Genomic DNA, 13,763 nt, shown 5'->3' on the forward strand with positions numbered 1-13,763 from the left:
GAAACCGCTTATCTTTTACTACACGCCATCTTGAGCCATTCAATGCCCCGTTCAGTGAGTGTGAATTTCTCAGTGCCCTTGCACATTGTCGCGAAAAAATCCCTGGGCCAGAATGCATCCATCCTCAAATGATTAACCATCTATCAACGTATCACCAGCGCCACATCCTTGTCATCTTCAACCGTGTCTAGAGCGACGACGAATTCCCATCGCAATGGCGAGAAAGTATAATCTTTCCAGTGCTAAAATTTAGTAAGGCCTCGTTAAATTAGTATAGCTATCCTTCTATTAATCTCAGGACGTTATGTGTAAGCTGGTTGAACGCATGGTGCGTTGGCTCCTTGAGTCTCGGAGCCATTTTGGCTCGGCCCCAGGGCTGTTTTCGCCAAAGTCGCTCCACCACTGACAACTTGTTATACCTGGAGTCTGAAGCTGAACGGCCCTTCCCCGCCGCCGTCACCCATATGCCGTCTTTCTTGACCTTATGAAAGCATATGATACCACTTGACGATACCAAATTCTCAGTACATAACACGAGGGGGTCTGCGCGGCGCACTCCCTTGTAGAGAACTTTTTGGTGCTCTGCATCTTCAGAATTCGAGTCAGTGCTTCACACAGTTCCCACCACACCTAAGACAAAGGGATCCCACAGGGCTCTGTACTGAGCATCCCTCTCTTTTTAGTTGCCAATAATGCTCTCACAGCAACTGCGGGGCCTTTGTGTCACCCTTCTTACCTGCTGACGACTTTTGCGTTTCCTTTCACCCTTATACTATTAGTGTGGCTGAATGTCGACTACAGGGAGCCATACAATAGGCCGAGTCATGTGGATGTGGTTTCACCCATGGCTTTCAATTTTAAGCCACCAAGACTTGTGTCATGAACTTCTGCCGCCGTCGTACAATTCACCCTCACCCACAATTTTATCGTATGACCATCTTCTTAATCTAGTGGGCTCTTATCCTATTTAGGACTGGTTTTCGACGCCCACTTAACTCGGCTTCCCCATCTTCGTGAGCTTAAGCGGAAGTGTTGGCAGCATCTTAACAGTCTTCGTTGTCTGAGCCGCACCGACTGGGGTGCATATCACCCTACACTGTTTCAGGTGTACAAAGGCCTTGTCATCGGGAACCTGGCGTATGGTTCAGCATCGCCCTCAGTATTGCAGATGCTGGACCCTACACACCACTCCAAAGTTGGAATTGCGACGGGTACTTTCCGAACCAGCCTTGTGAGCGGTCTACTCATAAAAGCTGAGGTTCCTCCATGGCAGATCATGCGACAACAGTTGGTTGCCAATTACATGGCTAACATTCACAGCTCGCCTGAACATCCTCACTCTCTCCTTTCCCCTAGCATGGCAATCCATCTCCTACAATGGTGGTTCAGATCGGGAATTACAACTGCAGTCAGTGTCCAGCCCCTTATCACTGAGCTCGAGTCTTTCCCTCTACCACCTCTCCTACAAGTCCACTCACATAAACCTTCATGGTCTATACCTCGACCACAGATTCAGATGGATCTATCACTAGTCCCAAAAGACTCAGTTCATCCTGTGGCCATTTTCGCCTGTTTCTCTCTATTCTTGACATGCGACGTGGGTTTTTATCATTTTGTTTAAGGGTGGGTACCACGTCATAATCTTTCAGGCCCTCACCCTACCTGCATTTTAATTCTTCCTCGCTCCTACTGGTGCTGTCTGTTCGACTTGGTGTTCGTCTTTCCTGTGTTTCTCTTGCATTTTGTATTCAGGCTGGAGATTTTGGTGTGTTACAGAGTGGCTGGTTCATCCTTTTTTATTCTAGCGATCATCCAGCCCAGGACGTCTGCTATATCGTTGTAACGCCTTCTACAGCATTTATCCTACAGTTAATGTTTTCAGTTTTGGTTTCTACATCAGTTTATCGCATTTTGTTCCTTTTCCGGATTTCAACCAATAGGATTCTTTTGGATTATGGTGTTAATCCGAGACCTGTGTGACTAAGAAAAAGGGATTGATAACCTTGCAGTTCAGTCCCATTAATCTACAAACCAACCAACGAACCTCACTCCTCTGATGGACTCCATTATTCCTCGTCGAACCTTCTAACCTACAACGCCCATGCAAGGCGGAATCCCATGCTGACAAAGCAGAATAACAGCTTCAGTATCCCTCAGTAGCGGTCACTGCACCGTACCGTTACCCACGGAAAATGTAAATCACGATTGTAGACAGATTACATGCACACTCAGTTCTTTCATTCCAAACTGGTGGGTGTAGGCGGGGATTCAATCCGCTCTTTGGCCAGTTGACAACCATTAACTGAGATGAAAAAATACTAAGATAAAGTTGAGGTATTTAGAGGTAGTTAAAAAAATTGAAGTATGAAAGTTAGGGCTGTACTTATAAAAGTAAATACTGTCGTTTTATTAATGTATTATTTAAAACAGTAACAGCAAGCGGTAAAACGAGAAAAAATAAAAGTACATTTAAAACAGAAATTAAAAAACTCTTATCTGAAAAAAAAACACACCTCACTTTCAGTAAGAATGGGAGGACCTGCCCTGGGATAGGTAGTCCCATGTTGAAGGGGGAAAGGTTGATGGTTGGTTGCTGAGGAGGGTGGGAGGGTCTTGGAATGGTACCGTAAAGATGGAGTAATGGTGCGTGGTATCGATGGAATAGGAGTGGCTGTTGGCAGGAAAGAAGAGAGGAGCGGGTGTAGGTTTCCAAAAAATGAAAAAGAAAGATTCAAATGGCTCTAAGCACTATGGGGCTTAACATCTGATGTCATCAGTCCCCTAGGCTAAGAACTAGGTAAACCTAACTAACCTAAGGGCATCACACACATCCATGCCCGAGGCCGGATTCAAACCTACGACCGTAGCAACCGCGTGGTTCCGGACTGAAGCGCCTAGAGCCGCTCGACCACAGCGGCCGGCGGTGGAGGTATCAATAAAAAAGGAGCAGGGGTTGAAGAGCGGGAGCGGAAAAGGTGTATGGAAATATAGAGACTGAAAGGGAGCTCTGATGACGTGGAATGGTAGGGTGGATTGAAGATTGGTAGCATGGGTAAATGACTTGAGGGAATTCATGGTCTGGGAGGTGGAGAGTGTTGAAATTTCTTTGGGAGAGGCTGTGGAGGGTTTGCAAGTGTAGGCTTGGTGGAATGTGTCACTAGAGGTGTAACAACATACTAGGATTGGAAATTAGAGGGCAAACTATAGGAAAATAGGAGTCAAGTTCTTGGGTGGTGTGCCGGCCTGAGTGGCCGAGCGGTTCTAGGCGCTACAGTCTGGAACCACGCGACCGACCGCTACAGTCGCAGGTTCGAATCCTGCCTCGGGAATGGATGTGTGTGATGTCCTTAGGTTAGTTAGGTTTAAGTAGTTCTAAGTTCTAGGGGACTGATGACCTCAGAAGTTAAGCCCCATAGTGCTTAGAGCCATTTGAACCATTTTGAACCTTGGGTGGTGTGAATTGTTTGAATGTGATTGAGGAGAGCTGGGAATGTGATGAGTTGCCATAGGATTGGTGTCAGGAAAAATGAACGGATGCAGAAAGCAAGATGGAGTGCATGGTGTTCAAGGACAGAAGATACTTATATAAACTTGGCGCGTGATGCAAGGTGGAGAGCATGGTATTGAAGTACTTATAGAACTTTGGTGGTGCAGATATCCATGCAAAATTTGCATAGGAAGGGATGTGTCGGATCAAGGTTTTGTAGGTGTGGAGGGCAGTGGAGGGGTGCAACCGCCAAGTCCGGCTTATTAGTAAATTCAGTTTATCTTGTGCTTACTGTTGGATGGTCAGTAGATGAGGTTTTCACGTTATTTGCGTCGATGATTAATTCAAGATATTTTAATGTATTAGTTAACTGTACAGGACGATCGTAAATAGTAAGGTAAAAGTCATGGAGCCACAAGATGCAGGTGGTTCGTTCTATATCTATTGCCGGGGTTTTGGAAGAGTTGATCTTCAGGAGCCGTTGGTTAGGTTATCTGACTGAAGTGGTTGTGGAGAGCTCATTGGGATTTCTTGCGTATAGGACAGAGGACGAGTAAAGCTATATCATCAGCATACTGAAGGAGGCGAACTGGCGAAGGAGCATATCGGCAGTACAGAGGAAATAAAGGATAGGAGAGGACGGAGCCCTGGGGCATTCCTACAGAGGTACACAACAAAACCAGCTACAATTGTTTTACTTTAGGTCCGTTATACTTTCTTTCAGCTTTATGCGAGAACGAAACGAAATGTTATGCAGTTCCCGTGAGACTTACAATGTACATCATAATAAAGAACTGAAGAAATAACCAAGACGTACAGTTTAATGATATGTGTGCTCCACCGTACCTTTTGAGCGTCGAGCGCCACCACCTCAGCGCCGTCTGCTGACACCACCGCTCCCTGGACCTTTTCAGCGACCAGAAGGGTTGCGCGGTTGCCCTTCGTCGTCAGGAGCCTGTTGGCCCTCGCCGTGCCGGTTAGAGGTATCGTAGCCGCGTACATCTCAAATCCTTTCAGTGACTGACTTATCTGAAATTTCAAGGCAATGAGTGAGTAAATATGGGATGCCTTATAATACCTAGTACCTTCTGTGTACGGCTTTTTGTGAAGAATGCATTATCTAGGTCTGTTATGAATACGCCTTTTTATTAGCAGCTTTTGTCTGAGAGTGTCGCTGATTTGAAACTTCCTGACAAGGTAAAAGCGCGTGGCTAAGCGGAACATGAACTCAGGACTTCTGTCTTTCACAGGCAAATTCTCTACCCACCAAATGAATTCGCAACTGCGAATAAGCACAACAATGAGCTGTAGAATGGAATGACGACAACGAAACTTTGTGCCCGATCGGGACTTGAACCCGGATTTCCCGTTTATCGCGAGCGGCCGCCTTACCATCTGGCTATTCGTGCAACGTTCACGACCAAACCAAAACCTCCATACGTCCTCAATCACGCGTCTACGACCTGTACCCGTACATCCATTTTGTATATTTCTGTACATGCCAGACGCTGTACTTGAAAGTCGCTTGCGCGGTATCGGCAGATAAATACAATACTGCAGGGTCTATGTTATCCTTTGGACATGCAATGGAACTTTGCGTCATAATCAGAATAACACTGGCACTGCAATATCGTAAATTCTCTATCTTCTGAGCTATTGAAGCACAGCTCAGGAGCCTCTCCTCCCCCGCCCCCCCCCCCCTCCTCCCTCCTCACTGACAATTTCACCAGTACGCCATCTCCTACCTCCAAAACATAATCGAAACAATCCCCTGGCTTCCAGGAAAGTTAGTGAGTCAAGGGAAGCAGAAGAATTTCTGTGAAGTCTGAAAGCTAGAAGGAAGAGTACTGGCTTAGGGACGCTGTGAGGTCGGGTTGTGAGTCGTGCTTGGAACATGAATGTACACTACTGGCCATTAAAATTGCTACACCACGAAGATAAAGTGCTACAGACTCGAAATTTAACCGACAGGAAGAAAATGCTGTGATATGCAAATGATTAGCTTTTCAGAGCATTCACACAACGTTGGCACCGGTGGCGACACCTACAACGTGCTGACATGAGGAAAGTTTCCAACCGATTTCTCATACACAAACGCAGTTGACCGGCGTTGCCTGGTGAAACGTTGTTGTGATGCCTCGTATAAGGAGGAGAAATGCGTACCATCACGTTTCCGACTTGGATAAAGGTCGGATTGTATCCTATCATTATTGCAGTTTATCGTATCGCGACATTACTGCTCGCGTTGGTCGAGATCCAATGACTGTTAGCAGAATATGGAATCGGTGGGTTTAGGAGGTTAATACGGAACGCCGTGCTGGATCCCAACGGCCTCGTATCACTAGCAATTGAGTTGACAGGCATATTATCCGCATGTTGTAACGGATCGTGCAGCCACGTCTCGATCCCTGAGTCAACAGATGGGGACGTTTGCAAGACAACAACCATCTGCACGAACAGTTCGACCACGTTTGCAGCAGCATGGAATATCAGCTCGGAGACCATGGCTGCGGTTACCCTTGACGCTGCATCACATACAGGAGCGTCTGCGATGGTGTACTCAACGACGAACCTGGGTGCACGAATAGCGAAACGTCATTTTTTCGGATGAATCCAGGTTCTGTTTACAGCATCATGATGGTCGCATTCGTATGTGGCGACATCGCGGTGAACGCACATTGGAAGTGTGTATTCGTTATAGCCATACTGGCGTATCACCCAGCGTGATGGTATTGGGGTGCCATTGGTTACACGTCTCGGTCACCTGTTGTTCGCATGGACAGCACTTTGAACAGTGGACGTTACATTTCAGATGTGTTACGACCCGTGGCTCTACACTTCATTCGATCCCTGCGAATCCCTACATTTCAACAGGATAATGAACGACCGCATGTTGCAGGTCCTATACGGGCCTTTCTGGATACAGAAAATGTTCGACTGCTGCCCTGGCCACCACATTCTCCAGATCTGGAGATCTGGAGATCTGAAAACGTCTGGTCAATAGTGCTCGAGCAACTGGCTAGTCACAATACGCCAGTAACGACTCTTGATGAACTGTGGTATCGTGTTGAAAAAAAATGGTTCAAATGGCACTGAACACTATGGGCCTTAATTGCTGAGGTCATCAGTCCTCTAGAACTTAGAACTACTTAAACCTAACTAACCTAAGGACATAAATAAATGTGACGAGGGCGTCCCATCGGGTAGACCGCTCGCCTGGTGCAAATCTTTCGATCTGACGCCACTTTGGCGACTGGCATGTTGATGGGGTGAAATGATAATGATTAGGACAACAAAACACCCAGTCCATGAGCGGAGAAAATCTCCGACCCAGCCGGGAATCGAACCCGAGCCCTTAGGGTTTACAGCCTGTAGCGCTGACCACTCAGCTACCGGGGGCGGACACCTAAGGACATCACACACACCCATGCCCGAGGCAGGATTCGAACCTTCGACCGTAGCGTTCACGCGGTTCCAGACTGAAGCGCCTAGAACCGTTCGGCCACTCTGGTATAGTGTTGAAGCTGCATGGGAAGCTGTACCCGTACACGCCATCCAAGCTCTGTTTGACTCAATGTCCAGGCGTATCAAGGCCGTTATTACGGCCAGAGTTGGTAGTTCTGGGTACTGATTTCTCAGGATCTATGAACCCACATTGCGTGAAAATGTAATCATATGTCAGTTCTAGTATAATATATTTGTCCAATGAATACCCGTTTATCATCTGCAATTCTTCTTGGTGTAGCAATTTTAATGGCTAGTAGTGAATGTGTAAGAAATGCGTGCAATCGAATTAAGATTATCCTTCAGGGCAGATACAGTTACAGAAGTTCCTTCGTTGGAATGTCCTTTCTCGGTTTCGCATGACGCCGTAGAACAAGAAACAAGTTAGATACGCGAAAACATTTAAAAGTACTTGAGGAGTTGGAAAAGTAATTTAAAACTGTGCAGAATGCATTCAAGAGGATGTGGATACGTCGTCTGATCTTCAGGCCGCCAAATTCCTCGCGTCATACATCCACAGAATTTTTTTGTAGTCTGCCCTTACAACTATGGTGCAGATTTTTGTAACATTTTATGTAATGAGCCACTTGTTCCAGTCCACCTGTCATGTGCAGCCCACCTATACAAAGAAAAACTCAAAGTCTTGAGAGGAATGCTCCACTTATTAAAGGAATCATTTTGATATTGAAAGGCCAATGCACATTTCACGTCATGATACGTTTCTGACGCATTTAAGCATTTTGGTGTCTTTAGCTACTAGGACCTTCAGTTAGCAGAAGAAAACTGACGTTCCAGCCCGTCTCATTATTTCTTTTCAATGGCCTGAAATTGTTCACGTCAGGTTTCCCCGCTTGTAGTCTTTAGAGTTACCTTGAATGATGAGTAAGCTGAACGATGTGTTGAGATGAGGTACTTTTTCGTACCTAAAATGGAAACCACACCTTTCTCACAAGAGAACGCACAGGATCTATTAAAAATTCCATCGGACAAAAGATGGGTCTGCACCCCTCCACCATCTTCCACATTTACAAATTCTTGACGCGACTCATTTTTCATTTATTTGAATGCTCTCTGAAAATAATATCCTGAATGCAATTATCACTCCCCTTCGTATCTCTGAACTCTTCGTATTCTGTTTCATTTCAACTTCCCCTGCACGAATCACTTACCATTTCATCAAATTCCTCTCTCTTCTACTCCATATTGTGCATGTATCATGCAATCCCAAAATTTTACTGCAACAATCCTACTGTCTTCTCATTTACAGTTTTGAGATTTCGCTATACCGATAACAACAGTCTACCTTTCAACGCAACTTGTACAGACTTCATACACAAAGAGTGACTCTTGTCTTTTCTGTAAGAACCAAGCCACTCCTTTCGATCGTTTCCAACATTAGGGCTTCCTCAACACATCCCATCCTTTCCATTTCTCTCCTCTTCGTGGTCACGGTCCAGCTTCCACACGTGTTGTGCCTGTACAAAGACCAGTTTTTCTTTCCACCTGTGGTCTTCTGCACTTAACAGACCTCTGCTACCCAACTCTTTACACCACAAAATCTCAACATATCCGCACCCAATACAGGCAATTTAGTGCAGTCAAATGTAAAACTGTATCCTCACTACACTATGTGAGCAAAAGCACCCGGACACCTGGCTGAATATGACTTTCAAGTTCGTGGCGTCCTCCATCGCTGGAATCCAATATGGTGTTGGCCCACCCTTAGCCCTGATGACTTCTTCCACTCTCGCAGGCAAATGTTCAATCAGGTGCTGTGCAGGTTTCTTCGGGAATGGCAGCCCATTCTTCACGGAGTGCTGCACTGAGGGGAGGTATAGATGTCGGTCGGTGAGGCCTGGCACGAAGTCGGCGTTCCAAAATACCCGAAAAGTATTCTATAGATTTCAGGTCAGGAATCTGTGCAGGCCAGTCCATTACAGGGATGTTATTGTTGTGTAACCTCTCCGCCCCAGACCGAGCATTATGAACAGGTGCTCGATTGTGTTGATAGATGCAATCGCCATTCCCGAATTGCTCTTGAACAGTGGGAAGCAAGAAGGTGCTTAAAACATCAATGTAGGCCTGTGAACTGATAGTGCCATGCAAAACAACAAGCGGTGCAAGCCCCCTCCACGAAAAACACGACATACCACAACACCACCGCCTCCGGATTTTACTGTCGATATTGCACACGCTGGCAGTTGACGTCCACCGGGCATTGCCCATACCCACACCCTGTCATCGGATCGCCACATTGTGCACCGTGATTCGTCACTCCACACAACGTTTTCCCACTGTTCAATCGTTCAATGCTTACGCTCCTTACACCAAGAGAGGCGTCGTTTGGCACTTACCGGCGTGATGTGTGGCTTATGAGTAGCCGCTCGACCAAGAAATCCAAGTTTTCTCACCTCCCGCCTAACTGTCATAGTACTTGGAATTCCTGTGTGATGGTCTGGATAGATGTCTGCCTATTACACATTACGACCTTCTTCAACTGTCGGCGGTCTCTGACTGTCAACAGACGAGGTCGGCCTGTACGCTTTTATGCGTGTCCCTTCACGTTTCCACTTCACTATCACATCGGAAACAGTGAACGTAGGGATGTTTAGGAGTGTGGAAATCTTGCGTAAAGACGTATGACACGGGTGACACCCCATGTCCTCACCACGTTCGAGGTCCGTGAGTTCCGCGGAGCGCCCCATTCTGCTCTCTCACGATGTCTAATGACTACGGGTTTTGCTAATACGGAGGACCTGGCAGTAGGTGGCAGCGCAGTGCACCTAATATGATAAACGTATGTTTTTGGCGGTGTCCAGACACTTTTGATCACAAAGTGTATTTCCATCAGGTTCAGCAAATAATTTTTAATATCATTGAATCTACCACCCGTTCAATTATTAAAAAACGTAATATGGCATGTTTTTAACATATTAAAACTATCTTTGTGTAAAACCCTCTTGGCAGTAGAAGGCCCAGCTATGCACCCACCAGTCCACTTCCTAATTTCCTAGCTTGTAAAGGGCAAGAAGAGAAAGAAAAATGGATATTAATTTAAAAAACGACACCCAAGAATGTAATGCAGAAATTTTCACCCGGACGACAGCACTCAGTGCCAATTATCATTTATAGCTGAGCATTATTTTTAGGAACAGAATCTAAAATCACTGAAGCCACCGATACCGAGGCATTGAAATTTCAGTAATTGACACATCTACAAATATATGCAGGAGTGTGGAGACAGATGATAAGTAGCAGCTGAGAGTCACAGAGTTCAGAAATGCAAGGGTAGATGGCAGACAGGCGGTCAGCGCGACTTACCTGCGACTGAGAGAGTGTGCTCGATTCGACCAGTATTGTGTCCAAACAGGACACTAATGTCTGAGGTGAAGGCGTTGTGCTACCAGTTCTGACAATCGGAGGTTGGAAGTTACTCGGATTCAATGTCGCCAGAGCTTCCTGCACGCTTACGGAGGCCTCAGTGACTCGCGACGAATTTTGCACTCTAATGCGCGGCGAAGGCTGCAACCATTTAAAGGAAATATACATCTCCCTGTTAGTAAAACGAAGGAAGATACGAACTCAACACAACAAAGAAAAAAGTGTATGCTCATGAGACTGTGTTGCTTTTATTTTTTATTCGTTAAGCATAAACTCAAAATAAATTTCGCAGGAGGAAGGGATAATAAAGATAAGTTTAGCTCCACCCATATTCTTGTGTCAAATTCCTCTGAAAAAAAGCAGGATGCTCGTACATTCCGCTGCTAGCCCGATTACTGGGGACAGTTATGACACTAAAGATTCTGCACATTTGGTGTTGAAAACCCACCATCGTGTTTGTACGATACTGTTTGCAAACACTACTGCGAAAAGCGAAATCAACGCATTGAAATACTAGTAATACGTGAAAGAAATAGTATTGAGGTACTGTGTATGTTGTACACTGTATGTTGTCATATTCCTGGTTTATTCAGCTATGAATAGGTTAATCAAATGAAATTATATGGTTCCGAGACCTTTTAAAGTCCCGGACATCTTGGGACTTGAATAGGTCTCTGGAACCATACAGTTTCATTTGATTAAAGCACCTACGCCTGGGTTTAAAGTAGGATCCCCCATTTCGTTTCATGCTGAGGTGCTATTTCAATACAGATGGACAGCCTCTGCAAAGCTGTTGGAGTTTAGGGGGAATAAGAAGTGGGCCTAGGCGTGAATAGGAATTCAGGTTGAGAAGGAAGACGTCCTATCCTTGCAGTTGTGCTAAGCCGTTGTGCTAGGGTTGTGTGATGATTAACGCATTTATCTAGTGAGCAGCAGAGTTCAAATCCTGGTCTTGGTACAAATTTTCATTCGTCGCTTCAATCTGCATACATACATGCATAGAATGAACAGATTACTTTGACCAATAATTTCCCGTATAGTTATCTCTAGTTATATTTGTGTTCCATAGCTGTCTATCGAGTTGAATAAAGAGATGTCGGCAGTGATCATTGGCGATAATGTTTTAGTCTGCTCTCTCCTGATTTCTCATGTCTTATGTGAATGTTATTGCTAATGACGATCGGATCAGACGACGTCGCGGCATGTATCGAACATGACATTTAGGATAAGGAATTAACGAACGTCTTTGAGAGGGCATTGTTGGATGAGGTGATAATTCCTTACACGGATAGATTCCTAAGGAAATATCGCATCCTCCTAACCTTGCAGAAATGGCAACATAATGAGCTAGATAATATTCAGGGTGAATTCTGCATTGTTCACTGTTTCCTCAACAGTCACAAGTGGTGCACGATTATTATAGGATACGGCACTCCCCATCTAGATTCTCGGTGTTGGTCCTGGATGTCGCTGCCCAGGAATCTCTGTTAATTTCTGCTGTCCTTAACAAAGTCACAACTGCAAATGACCGTCAGTTAGGGCTTGGCCGACTAGTCCTCATCACTGAACACGGCACCCTAGTAGTTGTTGTTTTCGCTACCGTCGGAAGCAAGTTTCCCTATGATGAGGAGTTATAGGGAGCTTGACACACTCGCGTCTGTGCCGGAAAAATAGTCTTAGTTGGCACACTGTGTCCAACATTGGTACTAATACCTACAATGATCACGGTGTGATACGAAATGGTGCAGCTGCGTCCAGAGTTCCGACTACTGCAGCTCACTTGAACTACTGGAGCCAGAACTGATACATATGTCGTTCAACTTATTCTTTGGAAGATCCATCCAGCCTCCAACAGACCCACAATGCAACCTTAAGAAGGGACATCCGTGAAAATGACCAAAGATGTGAGTTTTCTATTTATTATTTTATACATTAATAGAGTTAATGGACTACAGGTACCCAAAGTTTCAATGATGAAATCACATCCGAAGTGTCTGAAAAATAATGAAATGTGTGACGCACCCTTACTGACACACCCACTTTTAAAGCAACAGTTCAATACTAGTTTGGTGAACAAAAATTCCGCGGATCGCTTTCAAGCAAACTTGAATCGTATACACTCCTGGAAATTGAAATAAGAACACCGTGAATTCATTGTCCCAGGAAGGGGAAACTTTATTGACACATTCCTGCGGTCAGATACATCACATGATCACACTGACAGAACCACAGGCACATAGACACAGGCAACAGAGCATGCACAATGTCGGCACTAGTACAGTGTATATCCACCTTTCGCAGCAATGCAGGCTGCTATTCTCCCATGGAGACGATCGTAGAGATGCTGGATGTAGTCCTGTGGAACGGCTTGCCATGCCATTTCCACCTGGCGCCTCAGTTGGACCAGCGTTCGTGCTGGACGTGCAGACCGCGTGAGACGACGCTTCATCCAGTCCCAAACATGCTCAATGGGGGACAGATCCGGAGATCTTGCTGGCCAGGGTAGTTGACTTACACCTTCTAGAGCACGTTGGGTGGCACGGGATACATGCGGACGTGCATTGTCCTGTTGGAACAGCAAGTTCCCTTGCCGGTCTAGGAATGGTAGAACGATGGGTTCGATCACGGTTTGGATGTACCGTGCACTATTCAGTGTCCCCTCGACGATCACCAGTGGTGTACGGCCAGTGTAGGAGATCGCTCCCCACACCATGATGCCGGGTGTTGGCCCTGTGTGCCTCGGTCGTATGCAGTCCTGATTGTGGCGCTCACCTGCACGGCGCCAAACACGCATACGACCATCATTGGCACCAAGGCAGAAGCGACTCTCATCGCTGAAGACGACACGTCTCCATTCGTCCCTCCATTCACGCCTGTCGCGACACCACTGGAGGCGGGCTGCACGATGTTGGGGCGTGAGCGGAAGACGGCCTAACGGTGTGCGGGACCGTAGCCCAGCTTCATGGAGACGGTTGCGAATGGTCCTCGCCGATACCCCAGGAGCAACAGTGTCCCTAATTTGCTGGGAAGTGGCGGTGCGGTCCCCTACGGCACTGCGTAGGATCCTACGGTGCCGTGCACTTGGCGTGCATCCGTGCGTCGCTGCGGTCCGGTCCCAGGTCGACGGGCACGTGCACCTTCCGCCGACCACTGGCGACAACATCGATGTACTGTGGAGACCTCACGCCCCACGTGTTGAGCAATTCGGCGGTACGTCCACCCGGCCTCCCGCATGCCCACTATACGCCCTCGCTCAAAGTCCGTCAACTGCACATACGGTTCACGTCCACGCTGTCGCGGCATGCTACCAGTGTTAAAGACTGCGATGTAGCTCCGTATGCCACGGCAAACTGGCTGACACTGACGGCGGCGGTGCACAAATGCTGCGCAG

The 13,763-nt window shown here is 46.5% G+C and overlaps 1 protein-coding gene across 1 annotated transcript in view; it reads right to left on the reverse strand.

Annotated features, from left to right (window-relative positions):
- The window catches only part of LOC126153038 (uncharacterized), a 182,617-nt gene that overhangs the window by 36,096 nt on the left and 132,758 nt on the right, over positions 1-13,763 (reverse strand). The window contains exons 6-7 of the mRNA XM_049916043.1: positions 10,313-10,513; positions 4,334-4,516 (exon numbers count right to left, since the gene is read on the reverse strand). Coding sequence (XP_049772000.1) covers positions 4,334-4,516; positions 10,313-10,513 — 384 coding nt within the window. The remainder of the gene's footprint in view (positions 1-4,333; positions 4,517-10,312; positions 10,514-13,763) is intronic.

This window comes from Schistocerca cancellata, chromosome 2, assembly GCF_023864275.1.
Source record: "Schistocerca cancellata isolate TAMUIC-IGC-003103 chromosome 2, iqSchCanc2.1, whole genome shotgun sequence".
Lineage (NCBI taxonomy): Eukaryota > Metazoa > Arthropoda > Insecta > Orthoptera > Acrididae > Schistocerca > Schistocerca cancellata.